A 26,255-nucleotide genomic window follows, 5' to 3' on the forward strand; every position below is an offset into this window, starting at 1 on the left:
GGACGTTGCAGAGCGACACAAACTCCTCCTCATCCCTGTTTCTCGACATCGACGACGAGCTGTCTGACTGAAACATCTCTTCCTTTTATCTGTCTGCGTCTAGACAGTTATCTCTGCTGCTGTTACGTAATGATTGAGCAACTTCACCCGTTCATGGGAGATTCCTGCACAGAGCTTTTAAAAGAAGGCAGTGTACCCTGTCAGGTCGAGTTGACAGCGTGAACACTGATACTGTAGGTTTGGATGTCACAGCTCTTCCCGTGCCTCGGAGCTGATGGTTTTCCATCACTATGGCAGGAAAGTCGTTATTTTTCAGAGCTGATCCTGACGTCAAGGATTTATGATAAAAAAACAGATCAATAAGCAAATAACCTGCATGATGACGTGCCTGAGTTTGTCATTACATGAGGCTTGTGCAATTCAACTGATGTAGTGATGTGAACATTGAAGTCAATAGATGAAGTTAATTACCCATTCCCTCCCGACTTTTGTTTTTAAGAAATCTTGAGTGCAGATTTGACCAGTGTGCAACAGAGTCCGGTCAGTGTTGAAATCAAGTGTAGCAAAGTTTCTAAGGCTTTCAGGGCACTTACATAGATGTGTCTCTGCTGGTAGCGCAGGAAGAGGTTGTGCATGATGGCTCCATCATGGAGGTCCTCCAGTGTCGCCATGTCCTCCACCCCTCTGACGCTGCTGTGGTGCATGGGCTGCACCTTCTGCCTGGTGAGTGCATTCTGCTTGTAGGTGTACACCTGGATCAGGTAACACAGAAATATGGAAATGTGAAGCATGTAAAAACAAAACGAACAAAAAAAAAAAAACTTCAAATGCATCTTAACTGATGAATCAAAGAGTATCAAATGGTTCTATGCGGTTTTAATTTATGACAATTATTCAAGGAGATTTTTCTTCTACAATATTTGCACCTAGTAATTTTCAAGGAGGTTTTCTCAAGTTTAACTGTGACATTTTTTGATAATGTGATAATCACAGGAAACATTCAGCTCTACACAAATGTAGTTTCCTTTTTAAAGTTCCTCTCTGGAGGTTTGAGGCCAGACTTCCAGTTCTCTACCACCAGTTTTAGATCTTTATTTTTACACTCAGCTTTCTCCCTGTTTGGCTCGTTTATTCTATTCTCTCTAGAGCAGATAAAGCTAAGACCACCAGACAGCTTCACATAAATGCAAAAGAGAACTCAAGCCTCCAGAAGCCCCGAGATACAACAAAGATTTACATGACATATCCACACATTCTTCCAAATTCAACCTAGTAAACTGCCAGGATTCATTTCCCTTGGTTACGTCACTGACACTCTTATCAGGGATGAAGTGCCATGAGTAAAAACCCCAAATTCCGAGATCACACCGAAAACAATACAACCACTTGCACCACATATTTTAATGTCACAGTAATTATGATGCATAATAGAAAACAGATGGGAAAACAAACCGGACCAAGACAGAGAATATTCAGAAAAACTGCAGCCGGTCTTCTTTCCTAAAAATCAACAGATATTCTGGACGTTAAGAAGAAAAGTCATAAAAAATAAATCAGTGAAGCCCGGCAGAGGTGAAATAAGGCCCCTGTCTGAATACAAGTCACTTCTTTAGTTTTGGGGATTTCATGCCTTCACATTATTTAAAGAAGGAAAGGAGGAATAAAGGGGGAAGAAGATGAAATAGACAGAAAGAAGGAAGGAATAAACAAAGGAGTGAAATTAGAAAAGAAAGCAGTAAGAACAGAGGAGACAAAGGAAGGAACTGACAAGAAAAGAAGAATCCAAAGCAGAAAGACAGAAAGGATGGAAGGATCGGAGAAATGAAACAAGCAAGAAGACAGAGGTATTTAAAGTTATGGTTGAAAAGCTCGAAATCTCATTGTCTCGTCGGGCTAAAACAGATTTCTTGTGTTTTTCAGATTTTCTAATATATTTTGATTTTAGGGTTGTATTATTTTAACCCAACAACAGCTTCTCATAATGATGGTTTGCTTCTTAGGTCTCTGAGATCTTGGTCTAAATAAATTCCAACCATCAGATTAAAAAAAAAAAGAGCAAAAAAAAATTCTCATTGTCCATTCTTCATTTTTCCTTCCACAGAGGTGACATATGGCAGATAGCTGAGGCTGAATGTGACCCCGGGCAGGTAGAGAACACGAGTCAGGGGCTGGAGGAAGGTTTCAGCAGGCGGCTGCTTATCATCTGTCTCTGAGGACAAGGCTGAGCAGCGTTTGTATTACAGTGAAGTGATAGCTGGTTTAAAGATCACAGCGGAAATCCATCATTTATTTAACACTGTAGCAGCTAAACATTAAAACTATTATTAATGCATCTGTATCTTGAGAAACAAAAACCCAACCTTCACCCAGAACATGATATCATGATTTGTTTGCCTGCAAACCAGCATTTAGACATTGATCTGCCGAGCCACGGACACACCTGTCTGCTATTTACTGTACCAAATCTACAAAGGTAAATACAGCCTGAAATGACAAGGTGAACATTCAGTGATTGTTGAAACAGAGAAACATCATCCAAGTTTTCAGACCACGGGATGGTCCAGTCATGAAGAGGAAGAGTCAGTGAGGTTAATGAAGAGCAGATCTCAACTTATCATCGCTCTGCAGGAGGTCTGCAGCCTGCAGGAAGACCCACTGAGGTCACTGAAGGGGGGCCTGCTCAAAATAATAATGATCCGTCACATCACCGAGGTTCAACAGAAGAAAACGACAGTTCGCAACAGAAAGAACAAATTTCTGCTCATGTTGCTTTAAGTTTTCTTTCCTGAAGTGACAGTGGAGATGTAAACCGTCCTCCCTGTCTGACGACCTCCTGTAATTATTTAAGCAAAGTATGACGCCGTCAAACTGTAACCACGTTGGCTTCTGGGTATAAAGAGGAGTGAATATCACTTCACTAGTTTGCTGAAATAAAAGATTGACAAAATCTAGAGATACAGAAGAAGAACAATCTAGAGACGATGAAATTCATGTTTTTTATGCTGCTGCTTCTGATGTATTTTGGATTTTTGACCTCATTTCTTCTTCTGTGGATAACTGATAGTCTGGTTCGCACATTAACTATTGTGACTCTTACTAAGGATAAAGACTGTGAGCTAATTGTCCCACGATGTGTGCACACACAAAACATGCTGAGCTCTGCTCTCCGGCTGGTTGGTGACCTGCTGTGACCGAGCAGCTCAGGGCAGCTATTCCTGAAGAAAGCCAGTCTCTGTCTCTGTTCACCCCCCCGCAACACACACACACACACACACACACACACACACACACACACACACACACACACACACACACACACACACACACACACACACACACACACACACACACACACACACACACTAATATCCAAAATCCCCCCCAGCATCCTGCCAGTCTCAGTTCTCACATTCCTGCCTCAGTGACGTTTCAGGGGAGACTGAACGTCACAGAAACGTCTTTCAGATGCACAGAATGTGATCCAGTCTTTTCTGTGAGGCATCGCAACCGGCGTGTTTTCTGATGAGTTTATTACTTCTTCAGTCTGTCTGGATGATAACGATCAAAATACCGGAGATGCCTGAAAATAAGACTGAGCTCAAATGAAAAAGACACTAACGTTTATGGCTCCCGGGTCTTCATAACGTTAGTGTTGTCAGAGTGTACTTGTAATAAACTCTGTTATTGTAAACTGGACCTGAACTTCTTTAAGCGATGAGATAAACAGTTCACAGACCAAACTATTTCTATTCACTAAGACATAAACAACTGACTTGTTAGACTAGTCCAGTGTAAACACTGTTTACAGACAACAGTAGGACATGTGCATTCAGTCCTGAAGTCCTGTGAGAAGGCAGTTAGCTACTGTAAACACACCTTCACCTGTGGGTGGATAGCCTCACCTGTCAACCTGATGCACTTGGACTTGGTTCGTTAATGTTGAAAAAAGCTGTAAATGTATTTTCTACTTTACTGATATCCATGACAAAAAAACAAAAAAACAAAAAAAACCCCAAAACATATGCACCGAGTTAGCATTAGCAAATTGGTTTTGACAAAAAAAGCAAAAACAGTTTTTTATTTTCAACTTTTCAATCTCAGGACATTTCATTTACTTCCCTACAATATTTGCACCTAGTAATTAAAGAATAGTTGATGAGAGCTCAGTGAAAGGGTTGACGTCTCTATGCGTGTACAGTAAATATGAAGCTACAGCTAGCAGATGGTTAGCTCAGGTTGGCCTAAAGACTCAAAGTTCACCATTGTCTTCAACAGCATTACATGCTGTAGCATCACAAACTCCCTGAGACTCCCAATTTACAAAGACACATCTGTCTCCCTGTCTCTTTTGGTCATGGACAGTATTCATAGAATTATAGCTCTGTCCCAGCAGGCCTTCAGTGGAGAGACAGGTTGTCCACAGACTTTGACCTAATTAGGTTTATAATTGGTCCAGTTGTCGAGGGATGAGGAGGGTCCACGCCTCAAAAACAAAGCTGTGGGGCCCGGGCGCTAAGCCTAGCGACAGATGCTAACGGGAGTAAATCTCTGAGAAACAAAGCCATTAGACAGCACGGCTGCAGAGGAGGTGGGAAGTTACTGCTGTGCTCTCGCATCAGCAGGCTCTGCTCCCGGATCAGTCCGGATAAAGTTTGTTGTTCTTACTTACATGGATCAGAAAGTGAATTCGCTTTAAAGTTCCAGCAATTAGATGATTCTCATCCTCAGGAACTTGAAATGAGCAACTGAGGAAGGGTAAAGGAGCTTACGGATTTTAGAGAGCATATGATTTGACTTTGGTTATTGACCTCTAACACTGATCTCTAATATTTCTTTTACAATGTATGAAATTCTGTCCTGGTTGTGTGTAAAAGTGTTGGTTCTGTGCCTTTGTACAACTTGAGTTGAACCTTTAGCCTGAAGAAAACCTAAAACCCAGCGTGGAATTCCTTCAGGCAAATTACCAGCTCAGGACCAAAAGTCTGCAGGCCACTAATCGCTTCAGGAACATTTAATACCGACTCTGACTTTGATGCCGGTGATCAGTTCTACTTCTTCTCCAGAGGAGGAATGAAACTCTTCATTTTGTGTCGTTAGGAGGGAAAACTGAGCGCTCTCATCCCCCCACTGCCCCTCAATCTCTCTGTCAGAGAGCTGAACAGGTAACCCTGGCCTGCCTCAAGCCTCCCCGTCCCCACCCACCCCCCATCATCATCATCATCATCATCAAAAGCAGCAGCTGCTCTTTGAATCACTATTCATCTCCTGCTGCATTGTCCTGCACTCAGCCGAGGAGGAGGAGACTGTCTGCACCGTCGAAAACACTGAAACCCGAGCAAGACGAGAGGAACCCCACGACCTCGGACCGCATATAAAAAACTCCGCTGATGATTTCACAGCAGGACTGACATGCAACTGTGACTTGGAACAGCAGAATAAGTTTTAATTCAAGGGAAGAATTTAAGCATTTAAAGCATAAAACACACACACACACACACACACACAGAAGTGGATGGGGCTCGTAGCAGTGTGCTTCGTGGATTGGTCAGCACTTCCTTTCCTCACAAAGAGCAACATCTGCTCTGAAGCTGAACAGGTGACGTCCGTCTCCAGTTACACACAACAGGCAGCAGGCAGGCACACATGTACACACCCATATATACAAATACACAGAGACACACGCAGACAAACACACAAAACAGCTAAATACATGATTAAATGTGTGATCACAAACAGACACACACTCCTGCACAATAAATGCACAAAGCCAAACTCCCGTGCACAAATTAGGCTGCACACACACACACACAAGCGTGCCGTCATACTGCACACCCACAAACACACAGAGCGACTCACACCCAACAGCTGGAGTTTAGTGTCTTGCTCAGGGACACACACACTACATGTGCTCTACTTCAGGGATTGAACTTGTGACTTCCCTGTTACAGGACGGTCGAGGAGGCTGCTCACACTCATCTCACTGTAGTTTGAGGCTGAGTGTGACAGTGACACGCTGCCTTTGTTTATTTCCCAACGCTGAGCTGAGCAAATTAAAACCTTCCAGCACGTGATCACTGTTATGGCATTTATTCACAGCAGCTGAGTCAGACTCAGAGAGGAGGGGAGAGGAGAGAGAATTTTAAATGAGTGAGAAGCGTTTAAAAAGAAGGAACAAAAAGAAGATGAAGAACAAGGAGTGAAGGAAACTGAAGAGAAGAAAAGACAAAAATATGGAAACGGAGGAGGAGAAAAAAAGGCAGACGTAAATGAGAAGAAAGGACTCAGAAGGAAACTCAGAAACAAGAAAAGGAGAAAATAAAAAGAAGAAGATATTTAATGATTAGAGACCAAATCAAGAGGGAAGGGAGAGACAACAAGAAGAGAAGAAAAGAGACGAGGGGAAACTGATACTGAGCACAGACAGGATTAGAGACGACAACAATACTTTATTACACAAAGGATCATTTGATTCCAGGTCTGGAAATCGCTATAGCAAAAAAAAAAAAAATTAAAATGACCCAAAGTCCTCAATCGGCTCAACACACCAGGGCTGTACACTGTGGTGTGGAGGGTCATTAGCTTCAGTGACCAGCAGGTCTAAAAGAGTGTCTGAGTGAGTAGGAGCCAGGAGATAAGAATGCCTTAATCTGCCAGTAAATCTTCAGGACAATACGCCGGCTCAACATGACCCTAAATCCCTCAGTGCTCACATTTACAGACCGTCCTCTGGTAGTGACCCTGTGCTGCTCACCGGCTACACAGGAGGCCTTTGTTAAAGCTGTCAGCAGAGGAGGGTAGAGGAGAGTAAATCCACCCAAACAGCTCACACAGGTTATTGTTTACTGGCCTGATTTCTTAAGGCTTCGCTTAAAAGGGGAGAGTGGGTGGCAGTTAGGTCTCAGGACTTTTATTGTGAAAGCAGCTATGGAACGTGCAATATTTACGCCACTGAGATTAGCAGAGAATTCTCAGTGGCAGTATTATCCAAACGATGAGCACATGTTCAGCTGAAAACAGAAGCTGCCTCAGTGCAGTGGAGAGTTGACTGTACTATTAAAGCTGTGAGTCAAATAATTAAATCTAAATAAAATCTGAATCTCTGCCTTTACACAACTGCAGTGCACTCTTCAGGTATTTGCTCTGCTCGAAGCATAAGGTTTTTGTTTTTGGAGAAACACGGTGTTGCTTTCAGGCTTTTCACCTCAGTGTCTCTGTCCCACATCCACCTCATACAGTTTAACCGGTGTGACTGAAAGTGCTGTGATGTCTGACACGTCTAAACAAACCCACATCTGAAGCATCAGCGTGTTAAAGGACAGCCATGGTCTGTCTTCCTTCTGATCACTTTAGTGTTTGGAGTCAAAGCAAAACTTCAAAAGCAAAAACTTGTCAGTGTGTGAGGACACACACTTCTCAGTGCTGTGGAGTTTAACACCTCACACAGGGAAAATCACAGTTTAGTGCGACGAGGTGTTTTGTGTTGAACCTAACCAACCTTCATGTTCATTCTTAATAACCAAACCCAAAACATACATAAACCCCACTGTGGCCTCTGTGCCATATGTCCTTCACCTCCTCTATAGCTGCTGTTTTGACAACACATGGATCAAAGAGATAACGTGGAACCATATGGGGATTAGGGGATTTGCCCCATCTTGAGCTGATCCTAAATTATGAGTAGACCTCTTTAAGCCTCTGCTCTCTTGAAGGTTTATGAAAAAATCTGTCAGCGTCAGAAGAGGTTTGGGAAAGTTGGGAACCCTCCCTGTAATCAGAGTCAGCGCGGTCAACTGAGGAAGAGGCAGAATATTAGGACCTTTCTGCCCAGTAGGCAGCCACTGGAACCATAAGCCTCAAAGCTCCAACCAGGAACTGATTTCTGAGCTAAAAATGTCTGAATTATTTCCCCAATCCTCATTTTTATGTCAGAAAGCACTACATCAGGAGCAGGAACTACAGTGAAGTCCCTGTCGTCAAAATGCAGGAAAAGTTCTTGACTTCAAATAAACTTTTCTTTATCAAACTGAAAAGGACAAGGAGGACTGAAACAGGAGAGATGATTCTGAAAGGATTCACATAAAGGAGAATGTGTGGGTTTACAGAGGGAATCACAATCAACTTCCCACAGAGACCTTCATGAATACAGTAGAAATAAGACACAAGACATTAAAAGGGACTGAGATTCTCACCTGGCCATAGTCTGTGGCAAAGACAACAACACCTCCAGAGCACGAGGACACAGTGCTGGGAAGGTACTGCTCATCCTCCCGTAACCACACTCGGTCACCCTGCAGAGAAAGAACAAAACAATTCAGTTTAAGTACTGGAGTCCACCCGTTACTACAGAGTGTAAACTCAACACCCAACATACAAAGCATACACTCAACACAAAAATCTCCAACATACAAACTGAGATATGGTTATCGTATTAAGAACTACTTTATGTAAGCTACATATCTGAAAAACCTTCACCTGCCATGATTTACCACATCATGAAAACACACCTGCACAGGAGAAATATCTGTTACAGAAAAACTATGAAAAGTAAAGTCTCGGTTCAACCTGCTGCGCCACAGATAAACCAACTCATCCAGAGTTTTCAGAACGGGACGTTTTCTGAAAGGTTTTAGACCAAAACATCAGCAGTTTGGCTTCAGTGAGCAGGTCTTCATGTGTCAGCAGTGCAACAACTTTATTTTCTAAACCAGATTACTGAGATCAAGGAACATTTATTTATGCCATGACATTATTTTGTGATTTTTTTTTTGCTTTTGAGCTCAGGTAATGCTATAATTAATGGCACAAGAGGAGATCTATTAATCTCCATTATGCTGCTGCCATGGCATCACCAAGGCACCGACCTTTCTCTGGACATCTCAGATGTCCAGAACGCAGGAACAGCTCTGCAGTGTTGGGTTTCAGAGGTCTCTGCCTGCAGCCTGGAAACCTGCGTGTTTATTGATGCTTTTTAGTGACCGACAGCAGAGCCAGAGTCAGAAAACATATTATACCTGCTGACCTGTCGAGTTTACCACTTTACTGTCGACTAACACCTGGATATTTAATCATCAGTTTCCCAGCTCTGCTGTGTTTACAGGGAATTAGCAGAGTTTGGAGAATTTAGGAGTCTTAACTGTATGTTTGGAGCTTTTCCGTCCAGGTTTCTGGCTTTGCATGTGGCCACAGTACCAAAACAATGGACACACATTTAGAAAAGCTCCCATCGCTGACTGAGCTCAGCTGAGCTGAGAACTCAGGGGCCCATAAAGTGGATTCCCTCTTAATCGCGTAGCCACATGTGCCGCTGTTCATTAGCGTGACGGGCTAATGCTAATGGGAAAAACAAACGCTGCGCTTTTGTGAGAGGCATCGACCGAACGCCCCTCTGGGCATACGAACGACCTTTGACCCACAAACCCTCATTCTGACAAGGTCGTCTGTCCTAGTGTAGCAGAGAGAGGCACCTGGCTGGGACAGAACATACACACACACACACACACACACAGGGTAAAGCTTGGGTCTGCAGTGTCAGCAGTGGATCAGAGAGGAACTGTGTGTTGATCTAAACCCCTGACCGTCCCCTCTGAAGCTGCACGATTCAAAAGGTTCTGGGATCTCCTGGGGAGAGACGAGTCCGACGCTCAGAGGAAACGAAGGAAATGAATTCACGGTTCGATCCAGATTTTGTCACATGCAGACCGACAGAAAAACTTAGGAGATTCTTGTTTGAGAGCCACGGACAGGGGGAAGCATTGAAAGATGAATAAACACGTTGCTGGTTTTGGTGTTTTATGGGATTTGTTGACAATATGAAAAATATAGAATAACACCAGCCTTAACTTTTAAATAAAGGTTACGAAAAAGAAAAAGATACTGATATATTAATTTAATGTAAAACCAGACAGAAACACACAACAAGCCTCTGCACTCTGATGTAGACAGAGGCGGACGTACTGCTCTTTGATGCCTCAGAAAGGAACCACACAAAGGAAGATGTTCCATTGTAATGTGCACAAAGAGAAGGCGTGTGCTGTTCACCGGCTCAGGCCATATGGACGTTCCTGGTGTGCACCACCAGAGGAATCTGATGCTTCATTCAAGTTTGGGTGAAGAGAGAGAGAGGGAGGGGTCTCCCTCCACCGACCGGCACACTTTTCCCCACCAAAGGGTCCAGGACACACACACACACACACACACACAAACACACACAAACACACACACACACACACACACACACACACACACACACACACACACACATCCATGTTCTTTGTGGCAGCGTGTGCTGCTCGCCCCCACTCCGCTGGGGGGAGGGAAAGAGGCATCACACAGTGGCACACTATCTTATTGTGCTTTCCTTCTCTCCTCCTTTAATCCACTCCCTCTCTACACACACACACACACACACACACACACACACACACACACACACACACACACACACACACACACACACACACGCTCTGACCCACAGAGCTACCAGCCCATTTCCAAACTGGGGCTCGGTGCCAAAAGCCTCAGCTTCACCTCCTCTCCCTCATTCATCAACACTGATTGCCTGAACCCTGAACATCAAAGATCCTGTTTGTACTTTCTGATGGACTGAACAGAAGGAGGACCCGAGGTACACGTCTCTGTTAATGGATGAAATGAAAACCACACATGTTAAAAAAAGAAAAAGAAAAAGAAAAAGAAAGAAAGGCCGTGCCTACTTTCACACCTCCTCACATCTGGACAATCACTGCACTGATATTTGAAGAGTCTGTCTGTCGTCATTAAGGCAGTTTCAGACGCTGTTAGTCGATCGAGGCCGGCATTTTGTTTGAAGTACACCGGGGCAGAGAAAATTCCTGTTGAGAACAATCCTATTTCCTGGATTATTGATGTTCTTCAGTCAAATATCCCATCCAGATGGGCGGCAAACCATCTGATGTAATGAGAGTCTGAGAGTCACTTGCTTTCTTTGACCTTCACTGTGGCGAAAAGGCTCTACAAACAAACACGACAATATTCTAGACATTTTATGAACCACCAGGAATCACACACAACAGCTTTCATGGACTCAAGACATCACAAAACTCCATCGACACAAAACCAACAACTTTTGAATAAAGCAGGAAAAATAAAAGATAATCCACAACTGCTTTTACACGGATTTTCTACCATCACACTGACATGAAAGGCAGCTGGGCCTCTGCCGAGCTAATGTCAACACATGAGCAGGGAGACACTAAATAGTCTCAACTGAGACTGGGAGCTGTGGATCAAGGCCCAGCTGTTGCACCAGTAAGACCTCTGAGCCTCTCATTCCAGTTAAACCTGAGTAAACTATCTCACAGAGCAGAGTCCGAGGTGTCAGACTGTGGAAGGGGGAAAGAAGTTGCTGTCGCACCAAAATCAAGCATCTCACTTACAAAAAAGAATTCATCCTGAAATCTGGACCTTACATTCTCCCTTAGATCAAAAACAAACAACTTTTTATCAACAAAGTTTATTACTTTATTGAGTAATATATACATAGTCGTCGGCTACCTGAATCATTTGGTGAAATCAGGACACAGAAAAATTTTTAGATCAGCTTCAACTATTTTTTTTCTACCATCAGATGTTATGTTTGTAACCTCTTACAGTTTGCTGTCTATTAAAGGTGGGTAGTTTTACTCTGTCCTTCCAAATCCATAAGAGTTGGAGTTTTGCCCATCCACCACCGTGTGGACAACATGTCAGCCACATTGGTCAATTGTCCAGTGAGAAGCTCCTTTCTGGCCTTTATCTCAATCCTGACACCTCCTCCCAGCCAGAGCCAAAACACCAACACAAGCCTCCCGCCCCGAAAGCTTTGGGGGTGCAACCGAGGCAGTGACCCGTCTCGTGCGTGTATTTTCCCTCCATAACCTCGACATGTGTGGCTAATGGCCCTCTCCGCAGGACGCTGGGGGGAGCTGGTAAAAACCAGGATCTGTGGTGCTGGGAGCGTTCGTACGCCACTGGGGTCGGGAATGAGCAGCTGTCTCGTTTGAGAGATTCCACTTCCTCTCCCGTAACAAACAGAGTCTTGTGTTCGACCACAGCCATCCTCTCTATCAGAGCCTTCAATGGGAAAGCCTGTGAGGGCCTCTTTTTTTTTTGTGAGAACTAAAACTGTGACTCAACACAACTGCTGGTATGTTCTCGGAGACATAATGCATTGCTGCTCTGGCAAACAACTGGCACTATTTGCTGCAGTCTGTATTTAATCTGCAGACACGCACAGTAGCTGCTGCTGGCGAGGACAGGAGAAGTCCACTATTTGGAATGAACAGAAAACTTTTTTCTGTCTTCACTGGGTAAGTTAGGCTAGAAAGTGGGAAGCTCCCATTATGGTTCTGATGTGGTTTAACACTTTTCCTTTCACTGGACAATCCAACCATAAACGGGGGAGCAGAAGCCGTTTTCTACCAAGGATCCGAACATGTTGTCGCTGCTGAACATTAACTTGTCTACAGCAGTTGTGCAGCAACAGCAGCTCATTAGCAGCAGCTGCAGTCGTCACTGTGTCACAGCAGATCTGTTCAGCTGCAGTTCTGCTGAGGACTCCCTGCTTCCTGCTTCGCCAATAATGCAAAAGAAAACAAACTCGCCCAATAACACAACACTAAACACTAAAAAGGTGTAGGCTCGAGCTACGCAAGCTAGGCTGGTTTGAAACTGACATCAGAATCATGGCCCAAGCAACAGACGCACAACAACACTGATAGAAAGGGCCATTCATCCCGTTCAGGGATAAAATGGACCTGAATTGTTCAACATATTTGTTTATATCTTAATTTGTATGATCCCCGGGTCGTTTTCACGTGTGTCCTGCACTTTGTTTATAGCATACTTTATAATTAAAGTGACTTTGATGCTTTGACTCACGTTGTTCCTTTAAAATCGTCCTTAATCTTCATCCATCTTATTGTCATTGGTAGAACCCCCCCGATACACACACACACACACACTTGTTTGTACAAGTCCCACATACTCATCACACTATCTCCCTCAAACATGGGGCTGAGAAGAAAAGACGCTGGATTAAACACAGTAAAAGAAAAAAGAAACTGGTGATTTGGAAAGTGCTGCGTGATGCTTTCAGTTCGGATCAAAGGTGAACAACGGATCAGAAGCAGCACATCACACGCTGTTTATGTGATGTTTGAGAGGGGGGTAAATGGCTTATGCACAGGTTTTTTTGATCTTGACTCTTTGAGTGCAGGTGTGCTTGGTGATTCTCTTTGTTTCGTGACCCATGAGTCCTTCAAACCTTTCCAAAAATGGTCATGTGATTTCAGAAACGCGCGGCTGTAAAAGAGGAATCATTCAGTCTTCACTGCTAAAACACATTCTTCTCTGAGACGCATTTACTGGGCATCTACTGACTCTGATACTTACACTAGAGATTTCATCTTTCAGCCTGCATCACTCTGACCAGACAAGCAGGCATTCACAAACACAGACACCTTTATCACTTCTTTGTGTGAGACATTCTGTGTCCTGCAGGCTCTGATGTTCCTCCATTGTTGGAGACACACACTACTGCTGTTGCAGTATCAGGCCTTTGTTTTATTTTGCCTTTGGGAGATAAGTACAGGACGGATTAATAATTAACGGCTAGGGGGAAGTGCCTTTTATGACCGAAGTTAAAGTGAGTAACCGTCTCATTTCATGTGATTACCGGTTGTGTGTTTTTGAATCTGTCGGGCTCTTATTCAGCTTATAGAGAGCGAGAAGACAGACACTAAATGAAAGCACTGCAGCAGAAGGACTCTGATAGTGCTGTTTGTCAGACAAATAGTAACTTTCAAACCTTTTCCTCTCAAAAGCACCTTTATATCAGACTAAACATTTGCCTCTTTAACATAACTGACAGGTGACAGACGGAGAGTATGTCATTTTTACCCTTCAGAGGAGATTTAGCTCTTCACATTTTCCAGCTGTTGCAGGTCGAATCTTACACCCAACTGTTAGAGAGCGTTTACAAAATCAACAGAAGAATTTTGGGCCTTGGGGGTAAACAAAAAAAGTGAAAGTATTCAGCTCCTCTGTGTCGACAGTGAAAGACAACACAATAGAAACAATGCACACACCAGTGTTCAGTGAGATCCTGATGGCTGGGAAACAGACAGGAGGAAGTCTGCGAGCGCAAATTGACCTTGAACCTTTTCCAACATGTGGCACGGACCAATCAGCTCGCAAAGACTTTGTGGAAAACCAATCAACACGAGCTGAGCGGCAAAAGTTATTAGGATTTGAATGACTGGACACACAGAGCGAGAGCAGGGGATTGTGGGAACTGATAAGCTTGCTGTATTGACTTTTGTAAAGGTTTGGGAAAGCCTCACACACACACACACACACACACACACACACACACACACACACACACACACACACACACACACACACACACACACACACACACACACACACACAAGGACAAAAGCTAAACTAATGCAAACACACACGGCACTGACAGAAACAAGCACACGTCAGTGTGAACTCATTTATCTGTGAACACATTTCACCAGATCTCACTCACACTGTATCCATACACAACCCTACACACTCACAACAACATACAAACATGATCATATGCAAAACACGTCATAAACTCACAAAGCAATGCACCGACTGACAAACCACACACTCAAGTAAAAAAGCAAGTATGACCACTCACACACAAAAACACAGAACTACAGCAGCAAATGTACACAGTTTTAAAACCACACACGTAAGAGCCTTCATCATCTCACTAAAAAGAGTGTGCACAACTACAGCCCGACACACACAGTCGCTAATGATAGTAGAGGTAGACTGAACAGTCGACAGTCGCCTGGAAGAACAAGCCTAAAGCTGTGTTTATACAGTTTATGGCAGTGCTGCTGCAGATGCCCAGGTGTAGGTGTTGATTTCTAGTTCAGCTGTTGAAGCCCCATCATGGAGCTACACTTCAGTTAGGGTGTAGCCTACAGTGTCTGTGTGTGCAGACTCAGTAACACCTAACACCACCAACACACACCTGCATGTTAGCAGTGACTCCACCTTTATCCCTTTAAACTCAAGCAAATTTAATGAGACTCAGAACTCTAGCATTAGCATGACCATGCTAGCTTACTGATATGCTAACTTCAAAGAATTTTAGTTTAAAATATTCAAAAACTAACTAAGATCATTAGAATGTGAAGAAATAACAGTTTTGACACTATGTGAAGGACGTCTATGTTTAGTGCTGCAGAGAAATCTGCTTAAGTTTGCATGCTAACATGCTAGCTCCTTACAATTTAAATGTTCTCAGTATGTAGTGGACATGTGTAACCCAATTTTCTTTGAAATGTAACTTGCTTTAATGCTTCTCCATCAAGTGGCTCTTTTCTTCTCTTATCTTCAGTTATCTTTTGGAACCAAACTCCTCCTTAATCCACTTAGGACTAAAGTCTCCATTCTCAAACTCACTTAGAAAAGTATTTTTGAGCCTGATGTACATTTGCTTTTACTTTAAAAGGAAAACAGTTCAGGTTTTGCTGAAGTCGCAGGAGGAAGCAAAACTCCGGCAGTTGCTTTGGGTGAAATATTGTTAAATTGAATTCAAATTTGTGTTTTGTCTGACACCTTCACATGAAAAAAATCTTGGAACCCCTCAGTAAATGACGTCCTAGACGGTAGCTCAGTCTATAGTGAACACACATCGTCTGTCATAATAACTGCTGCCTTCACCTCAGCCCCCTCTTATTGAATTTCCAGACTTTAATATCCCTTAATTAGACGTTACATACCTCTAAACCACCCAGCTCAGTGAGCAGTGCCACATATTATTCTACCCTAAACAGAGAGTGCCTGCTGAAGCCTGGAATTCAAGATACAGGACTTGTAATTTCATCAGAGGGTAGAGAAGGACAGAAAAAATACACAGTATGCTCCACGACAGGAGGAAGACAATCACAGAGGGGCCAAGTTTACCATTCAAGAGGAGGCAAAAAAAGATTTCACATACCAGAGGACACTATCCCTCCTGTCTGCTGTTGCTTGGTGTAGAAGCAGAACGACAGAGTCCAATCACAGCCTCATCACACCCACTGGGTTTGTAAGTGAGACACAGAAAAGCCAAATTCCAGCTTTTCTGACAGAGAAATGAATGTGAAACACGGCTGTTAGCTTGTTCAGGGTTAAACGAAACCATGTGTGTGACAGGAGTTCTGTTTCCACATCCGGTCCACAGAAAGCTCCCTTTGAGTATTCAGCCATTTTTTTTTATAATCCAGTGAAAGGTGATTTTTTTCCCTCTTTGTTAACGCTGTAGGTCTGTTTGGATCGTTTCAGATGCTGAAACTTCCTCTTGCACAAATCTTTGTCGTTACTTTCAAGGATTTTTTGTGTTTGTAAGGATGAACAGAGAGAATCTCCTTATTGTGGGAGAAAGGAAGTCAGTGGTTGGTTGGTAGTGGAAACTGATGATGATGATGATGATGATGGAGAAAGGAGGACTGTGGTTATCACACTCAAAAAGACGGCAACAGACAGCTGTAAGCACACACACCAATACAACTACAGTAAGTCTGCACACACATGTTAACGTCTCCATACAAGTGGAGTTCTTCAGAGACCAGATCCAAGAAGGGGGACTACTGAGGCTGATTTATCTGCTCGTCATTTACTCAGCTGCCGTGGATCACCGCAGCAAGAAAACTCACCCCCTATGGCAGGAAATGTGAAATTTAAAAAAAAAAAAAAACATTACAGTGAAACCTAATGTCTCTTTCAAAACACAAAGTATTTAGCTGATAGTTTAAGCTGCTGCCTTTACCATGGATTCCCTCCAAAAGGTTCCAGCGCTAATCATCAAACCAAAACCAACAAGACCTGAAACCAGAGACAGATGTTAAACCGGTAACGGTTCAATATCCCCCCGCCCTGATCAAAAGATATATTTACCATACAACTGTTAAAACCAGCAGATCACCATAAGGTGCTTATTCTATTTTTCCCCATAATGGATGTAGAGTGTTCATGAATTCAGCTGCTTTAAACAGCAGCAGATGGAGAGAAGATGGTGAGTTTAGGTGAAACTCAAAGTTTATCTCAACAAACAAGAGAAAGAAAAAACAAAAGCACAAGACGTGTGCTCCAGAAGAACTGTTTGCTGAACTGAGCTGAAATGCACAGAAACGAACAAAATGAAATGAACAAAAGGAACTCTGTTCTGTAAAAATTCAACCCACCACAGGATCAACTTTTAACAAGCTTCCTCTCCTCCCTCTGCTTACTCTTTGCTCCTGAGCCTTATTTTACCGGTGGTGACTTCAGCATTAGCTCAGAGGCTCTGTGGTCGGAATATATTTAGAGCCCAGTCTCAACTTAGAGATGGTCAATGTTTAGAGAGCAGGAATGTGGTTTTATTTTTTTTGAGTGGTGTGTGTGTGAGTGGGAGTTCAGGCAGGGACAGTTTCCTCAGAGCAGCTCTTCTCTACGACTGTCTGCTGGAAAAAAACAAAAAACAAAACACATTTATCCCTCTTGAAAACAATTGAGGTTAAAAAAAAGGGATTAACAATAATTTTCCTGAAGATTTCAGCTGAACTGTATTCAGGAATTTGTTGTTGCTATTTTCTTGGTTTTGCTTTAGTTTTAACTGTTGAGGAATCACACTGACTTATTAAAACACAAACCAAGACCTGCAAATATGAAGTCACGTCAGTTTGTTAGTCAGAGTGTTTTCTGAGCTGCTGACTCTTTGCAGTTACTAATTAGAAAATACAGAGTAACTGTGTGTATAGCCATTACAGGTTGCTTTTCAGGAAAATGTACAGGAAGCAAGGACCGTCTCAAATTACCACAATGCAAAAAAAAACATGCAGGGACAAATATTTATGGAGTGTGAGACAGTTTTTAGATTTGTCTGTTGCTTATTGTGTTTCTTGGTTGCTTGGAGGGAGAAAGTAAAAATAGACGTCCTCACCAGAGGCAGCCCTCTGAACAACATTTCTATGAAACTGAATCAGTATGTGACTTTTTATTTGTGCTTAACATAAATAAAAGACGCAGTGGGATTTCAGGAAAACAAACGAATGAATGAAAACCCACAGAAATATATTATTCCACAGTAAAACAGTAGAAATGAATGGAAAGCTTTCAACCAGGCCGGAAACATCTTTAAACAAAAGAATTAAATATGAGTCACTCTGCACAATCTCACAACCAACTCAGCAACACAAAACACCTGGTAGGTTTGAACTGTTAACAAAGCAATTGTCAGCGGGGGTCAGAGGTCACGTCACTCCGCACACTCTGGTGTCAGAGAGTGGGCGGCAGCAGAGGTGTTGACTAGAGGCTCCGCAGGAAGCAGCTGCTCATCGGCTGATCGTCCTCCTGTTGTCAGTGATCAGGTTATGAGGAAACATCCAGCACAAACAGAGAGAGGCATCCACCAGGTGAAAGACGTGATGCTGATGGTGCTTTTCATGATGAAGTGAATCAATTTAAGAGCCAGTTCAACCAAATTACCAATAGGCATATTTTCTGAAACCCTTGACGCCTTTAACAAATGGATGGACAACACTTTCCCACGCTAAATTCTCAAAACTTCAGAGGCATCTAGTTTTGGGAGATGAAGCTCTCAGTATCCTTCTCAGCTGCTTTGTGGATAATTAAAAGGCATGTCGCTGTGGATCTGGAGAGCAGCTGTAGGGTGGATCCATGTGAGTCTGCAGCTGACTCGGGAGAGACTTGGAATCTCTTTCGGTTGGACGCCAATCAAACCGCCAGGGGGAAAACACAAGCAGGAGGCTTCGTGAGTTGTGAGAGAACAAGAAAAGGTCCAGTACTGGAAACGAGACAGGAATCACTGTGTGTTGACACAGCGGTGAGAAGCAATGTGGCAACAAACACACACAAGCTTATGGACAGGACGCTAATTTGTCTACATGTTAAATATGTTTGCCACATGGTGGGTCTGCTTTACCAACTTACTGGGACCTGAGAGATCCTCTAATTTACAATATGAGTCAAACCTTCAAGTAAATAAATTTTTTTTCCAACTGTTCTTTAAATATTCCGCCAGTTTCACTAAAGTCAGGCAGACTTCTGACGCTTCGAGCAAAACAAGCAGAGCAGTCGTGTCACACAGCAAAGGCCATGTATTTAACGAGTGAGGCCACTGTTTGTCATCTACATCAACAAAAAGGAAACAAGCAGAAAACCTTCTGACTTATTATAAGTCACAAAAAGTGGAGACAAGTTGCTCAATCAGGCGTCATCAGCTGTCACAGGTGCAGGTCAGACACCGGACTGTAAACGTACAAGCAATTTAAAGAAGATCTGCACTGAAAATATGTAGAAAAACCTTGTGTTGCTGTCAGATTGTCAGCTTTTTACCTTTCACCTGAGTCTAAATGACTTGTCCACAGGAATCAGTATCTGCAGAAGCAAAGGAGCCATTACTCTGAGTGAGTGTCACAGCTGATCCCTGCAGCATGTAACTGCTCTAATAACAGTTTTCTCTCAGCCCAGAGCCGTTATTATCACACTGCTGGAACGTTTACTTTCTCATCTCACTCCTGGAAGCGGACGCCGTCCAACAGCTTTCTATCACTGACACCAAGTCAGACCACATGTCTGCACTCTGACATACTCAGTTTAAGCCACAACGAGGGAAACATGAAGAAATTTCACAGTGACTGAACATTTGGTATCTGTTGTGTAGCCGTCCTGTCTATACTACTATTATACTATTAGTATTATATCATTTGTCTGTTGAATATTTTCCAAAACAGCAACTTTTCAGGAGCAAACCCGCAGACAATCTTTCACAGTTTTGAAATGATCAAATTCATAAAGCTGTAAAAGCTTCGTAATCAACACTGAGTCTTTTTTTTTTCAGTAAATCTAATTGCTCAATCGTCCATATGTTTGCTCATGACCTTTTATGAGTCTGAACACGTCTGCCTGAAGTGTCTCTGGATGGATTTGCAGAATTTGATAATGAAACCTGGCTGACTCAGCAGGGTGTGTGAGGTTTCACCGTCACTGCCAGGCCGGGCCACGACCAGCGGACTTCAACCAAACCAGGAATCAGTCTAAACAAGCCGATGCTGTTATCGTTGTTTATGCCTGTAATGATGCCTGAAACATTATTAGACATCATCTCATTAAAAAATGACATGGGTCTTGTGAGTGTGAGACTTTACTTATGCCAATACTTTGAATACTTTGTGACATGACTTTGATTTTAAGTCTCAAGCTGAAGTTATAATTATTCACTCTGCATGGAAAGTGTTACGTTGTGGAGGGTCTGAACTGTAACTGACTCATAATTGATGACTAATACTGTCTGTCTCATCAAAACATGCCAGAACCTGTATGACGTTATTTCTGCTTCTTAATAAAACAGTGACATTATTACATTTTTAAGCCAATTTTACAGAAAAATTCGATTTTAACAAGCTGTCACTGCAGTTTTGTATTTTTCTGCACACTTATTTATATTAACGGCATCAAATGGACATGAAAGCAGAATTACCTTTTCATCGGGAGAAGTTGTAACCCCATTATTTTTCAAATTTCTGAATGGATTGTGTCACTGTGTCTCATTAACTATTCAGCAGCTCTCATTATGTTGTTCTGGTAACTCGCTCTGATAACTGACACAGTTCATAGTGAGGCTGGTGTTTCTGACTCAGCCATGTATTCAGCTTTCACTGCTGTAAATAAACTGTACAAACAAAGGCACAGTCGAGGGCTTTGAAAGGGCTGAATTCCTCACGACATATTCAGTGTCTGACACGACAAACAACCACCATTTTCCTCACCAGTGAGGAAGCAGCTCAGTCCCCAAGAGCAGGAGACGTGTTTTACTGGGAAGCCTCGAGTGTGTGGATAAATAGCATGTGAATAAAGATTTGAATATGGAGCAGACCAGCACTGGAAAGAGGATGCATGCTTAGCAAACCATCCCGTGTAATTACAGGCTGAAAATAATCAAACAAACAATGTGCGATGAATCAGTTCGTAAAGTCAGAACAATGTGAAAATGTCACGTGTCTTTGGGGTCAGACATGAAGACGTGGACTCCCCCTGAATGTCTGACAGAGGTGTGAAGTGAACGAATGATGAGAAAGTCAGTCCAGAGTTCCTGAAGTGGAATCAGCTCTTATGTCACGTTCATATTGTAATTACGACCTTCCAAGTTCAAGTTATTACCGGGAAACACTGACTTTTCTGAAAGCTCCGATGTGCTGAGCTTGGTGCTTCACAATGAGGAAGTGGCTGAAAGTCTCTGCAATGTTTGCAGTTCTATAAAAATTCCAATCTGATGAAAGCATTTAACAAAAGTGCACACACACAGACCAAAAACAGTTCATGTTTTTGCTGATCTGAGACCCTCAGTGCAGAGCAGCCACCTGCACGCTGGGACCTCGTGCACATTCACGTCTTCTTCAGCTAAAGAACTCTTCGTCTTCTTTGAATTGGCTTGTCATTTAAACATTAGAGCCAGCACCTGGTCGCTGGCCCGGCTACAGACGACTGAGAAGATGCTTTTGGCTCTCTGTCTCAGGTCAGCCACATGAAACAACAAAGGGGTAAAAAAAAAACAAGACAAGACAAAAAAACTTGAGCTCTGAGACATTTTTAACCCCCCGACCAGAACATAAACACTTCTATCCTGTGCATGCAAGAAAGATGAACATGTTCAAAGGAGATTTGAAGAAGCCCTTTGAAAACAAACAGCTTTGAAGTGAAGAAATTCTAACTGGGTTTTCCTGTCCGGACCCACGTCTTTGTCAGTCGCCTTCCTGCTTTTCAGTGGGAACAGTTTCATGCAGGCGGCAGCCATTTTGGTTCAGTCTCATGCCAGTTAACTCAGAGTACAGATGTGTCCATGGCTTGAGAAGGACATTACACAGCCCGTGTGGACACATGTGCATTGGTGGAGGTAGAGAAAAGGACAGATAAAAACTTGTCCACCAGAAAAGAGTTAGTCCTGTGGAGCTGTTTAAAGGACAACAGTGGGTTTGTCAGAGCAGCTTGCAGGTAGTAGCAGCACAGTGTCGCTGTAAAGAGCATGAATGCACTCGACCAAAGTAAAAATAAATTCTTGTTCTTTTTTTTTTTTGAATGAGGAGGCACTTTTCAAGCTGTTTCTGGTTTCCAGAACAAAGCGACTGTGAATCCCACAAACCCAGGCTGTAATCTCAGTTATGCTTGCTGGGCAGCTTCCTTGTTTTCTCCTCACTGAGTCAAACATGCAACATCCACAGAAAAAGGCAATGGGGTTTTGTCTGCCATTTTTAGTCAGGCATTTTTAGGAGGGGGGCGCCTCTGTGGCCGGGGTAGGTTTTGTTCCAAAGGAGAGATGTGGGCCGTTTAGTCGCGTTTGCTTTTTTATTTCAGCTTCAGGAGATGATGCTTTTCACTTCTGCTACTGTTTGTCAGCAGGACATCACCTGTGGACTCACTGCAACGAACCTTTGTGGACAGATCAGACTTAAATCAAGAAACAACTGATCTCACACACTTTTTGTACCCACGTTTTGGTGAAACTGAAGTTAAATATTGAGCTTTGGTTAAGTGTGTGCAGTCCACATGACTCCTACTCCAAAGTCACTTCGCACTGTCCAATCACGTTACCTGCAGTGAGCTCCTCCTACTGAGCACCTGAAAAACACACGGACCCACTGCACCACCATCCCACCATGTTTATCCCATCACTGGATATCACAAGCATTTATGTACTGTCTACTTCTGCTTGTAACGCCACAGATTATGCTTTCCAGATTTCATGAAGCCAGACCACAGGAAACGCAGCTCTTTATTAAGTAAAGCTACATCATTTTCCTTTCCAAGAATTATTAGTCAAAGGCAGATCAATGCAGGGCTGCCCACACGATGTGCTGTAGGGTCTTTATTTTTTATTAATGGGTAGAAAAGTTGAAAACAGGGTTGATAAAGGAGAAAACATATGTAAAAATCCCGGAAAAGACTTAAACAGCATAACTGTGCAGCAGAACTAGTTTCTAAATGAATCAAAGGTCCCGTCTGTGACTCATCAGTCGACAGAATAATGCATGAAAAGCGATTCGTCTCAGCTGCTGTCTGAAGCAAACAAACCAAACCAAACTCACGTGAGGGGAGGAATTCTGAATTCAAAGGAAGAAACGAGACTTTGCAAAGACTCTTGAACTTTGTGAAGATCTGAGGCTCAGGATCAGTGATGACCTGACGCTGAACTAACTGAGCTTAGACCAGTTTCCACCACTAAAGACCACTTAGGCCCCTAAAGGAGGGAAATGACCAAACTCCCCTCGCTGAAGTCCACCTGACCTACTTTCTCGTGCTCTGTGTGTGAGTGTGTGCGTCAAAGTGTGCATGAAAGAATGCGAGTGTGTGTGTTTAAGACATTGCTTGTGAGAAAACGAGAGCGGTCAAAAAAGTGTGCACGCATACAATTACATGCATTAAGTGTGATTAGGAGTGCTTTGAGAAGGTGTACTTGCAGGATGTTGTGTATACTAGTATGTGTAAGTGTGTGCGTGCGTGCGTGTGTGTGTGCCAGAGCTGCCATGTGTTGCCCAGCTGTGGTCGCCCGGTGCTGGTTAGCAGAAGGAACGGGCAGAATATAAATACTGTCTTCCCCTCTCTGCTTTTCTTCTGGGAGAAACAACAGACGCCTTGTTGGACAACAAAAGGGGCAGTTTCACCCTGAGAAACACACTGTGTGGCTGCACAAACTAAAGCTGCAGTTCACTGTGACCTGAAAGCATCTGCTGTCGGTTAAAGGTGGGGAACGTGGACACAGAGTATCTTCCAGTTTATCTATATTCTTTCATTACCTGCGTATGTAGTAGTTTTCATTGTTGAGTCCCTCTCGACTCCCTATAAGCAGTAAGGAGCCTGCACAGCAGTCCTGTTTACGGTTCATTCTACCAGCACCATGTCAGAGCTGTATTACATTAGTGCTAATGCAAACCAAACAGTTACTTCTGTTTCTGCTTCACATTAAAAGCATCCAGTTGGGGAAACATGGGATGGCTTTAATTGTGAAGCAGTCGCAGGAAACTCCGACAGACAACGGCACTACTACTACAACAACTACAACTACGGCAAAACCCAGCGTGCCACTGTCTACACTTAATCAAAATAAGATTTTCCTCCTTATCTTGTTCAGTCCTCACTGACCTACATTTTCACATTCTGCCTTTAATGTCTGAATTACCTCTATCTCAGACAGATCTGAGTTTAGGAAGCGAGCCTTGATCTTCAGGTATAAAAATCCCTTTGAAGCAGTTTGACTCAGGACACTGCAGAGATAACCCTGCTCATTCAGTCTCGAGCTGTTTGCTCAGTTTAGTGTGAGAAAGGCCTGATCCTGGGACACGCTTCAACCCTCAGAGCTTTTAACTTCCTCTAATGGCTTTATGGCTTTTTTGGAAAAGTGTCAAGTCACTGAGTGCACTCGCAAAGACAATCTAATAATTCTGGTGGCTTGGCCAGTGATGAACTGGGTTAAGTGGCGAGGCGAGGGTGGAATTAGAGAAGAATTACTCTGCAGTGTATGTGTAAACAAAATTAAAGGGTCTGTTTTATCGCAGCAGACCTCAAAGTGTACTTAAATCACCATATTTCACACAGTGTAATGAGAAAATCCTCTGGGACGCACAGAACTCGAGAGATCAGTGAAGCGGTAGCAAACAGTGGACTCAACAACGATAAAATTACTACAGCTGATGAGGTTTAGCTCATGGGCACTTTGGTGGACACACTGTTTTATGAAGACACCACTCAGAAACAGTCTTTTGGGTTTTGGAAGGATTCATTAGCTCTCAAACAGTATTTCAAAAAAGTTTACTGTCAAATGAGAAGACAAGGCTTGGATCTTAATAAAAATGTATAATATCTGATCAAATCATCGTGGATGGAGTTGAAAGAAAAGAAACAGGCCAGTGAAGGAGTTTTATGCCTCAGTGAAACTGAGATTACATTTTTCAAAAATGTGGCCAAGCACTGAGAAGATGGTTCTGTGTTTATCGGATGGTGTATTTTCAGTTCAAGAGTCATTTGAAACCAAATCAAACTAAAGGCTTCCAGAGTTTCAATCCAGCAACCAAACAAAAACAAATTGTTTATTCATCAGCCAACATTCCTCCCACCAGAACGGGATGAAAACAGGCCGCACACTTCTGATTTACAGCGTCACTGTGGATCAGACCCGCAAAGTGTGCCAAAAGTACCACATTCAATTTCCTCAGAACTGGTCTGGTTCAAAAGGTTACACGGAGCAGCTCTTCGGTCTGCCGAGTGTCTCAGTGAACACCGGACTGATGACTTCAAGGAAATTTCTCCAAAAAAAAAAAAAAGTCTGGGTAACTTGTTTCCTTGAAGTCATCATTTTGTTGTTTGCAGGGACAGAAAAACGATCTCATCACGGCCAATTTAAAAACATATCTCAGCTTAGATCTTCCATGTTGGCTTGAGTTCAAAGTTCATTCTTAACCTTGGAAACAACCTTGGAATGAACAGAAACTACATAAAACTTGTTTCAGTAACACAACCCTGAGTATATCCCAGCACACAGTCACTGCAACGCAACCAGCACATCTGGACCTCCTCACTCCTCTCAACTCTGCATGTTCTGAGGCCGAGTCAGGAAACACTACGGAGGAGAGACAGAGCTCCACCTGGTTCTCTTCAACATCGGACCTTATCAGGAGAATGAAGTGTTCACAGATTTGATGGACTGACAGTGATGGAGAGGGCGAGCGTGACAGGCAGATGAACATCCTTCTTTCTTTCTCCCTCTGCTCTGACTGAGCATAAAGCTACAGTGAGTCTGTCTTCACAAAAAAAAAAGCTGTTGCTCATTCAGGTTTTTGTTCAGAGCAACTGAAGCAAATCTACTGGTTTATCCAACAGCTCACTTACTGATAAAGCAAAGAGCCGTAACTTCTTACTCACCATAGAAAAAAAAAAAAAATCAGTTTCGAAATAACATAACGTGGCATCTGACAGTTGAGTTTATCCACATTAGTCACTGGTAAAGATATTTCAAGGATGTAAAGGAATGGCAGCATCCTGAGCTGATGATCATCAGCAGAGGAAGAAGTCATAGTAAACACTGAAATTAAAAGTACAGGTATTCTGCTGGGTGAAACTCCCCAGGCTGAGAGATTTTTCCAGTAGGACAACGTCATCTGCTGATGAAGACTGTGTGATATAAACGAAAGCTCCAGAACAGCTACTAAATGAAC

At 43.0% G+C, this 26,255-nt stretch overlaps 1 protein-coding gene across 1 annotated transcript in view; it reads right to left on the reverse strand.

The window, feature by feature from the left end:
• The window catches only part of myo10 (myosin X), a 115,348-nt gene that overhangs the window by 79,240 nt on the left and 9,853 nt on the right, over positions 1–26,255 (reverse strand). Inside the window, exons 2-3 of the mRNA XM_041054559.1 lie at positions 8,190–8,288; positions 594–752 (exon numbers count right to left, since the gene is read on the reverse strand). Coding sequence (XP_040910493.1) covers positions 594–752; positions 8,190–8,288 — 258 coding nt within the window. The remainder of the gene's footprint in view (positions 1–593; positions 753–8,189; positions 8,289–26,255) is intronic.

This window comes from Toxotes jaculatrix, chromosome 14 (genome assembly GCF_017976425.1).
Source record: "Toxotes jaculatrix isolate fToxJac2 chromosome 14, fToxJac2.pri, whole genome shotgun sequence".
NCBI classification, from domain to species: domain Eukaryota; kingdom Metazoa; phylum Chordata; class Actinopteri; family Toxotidae; genus Toxotes; species Toxotes jaculatrix.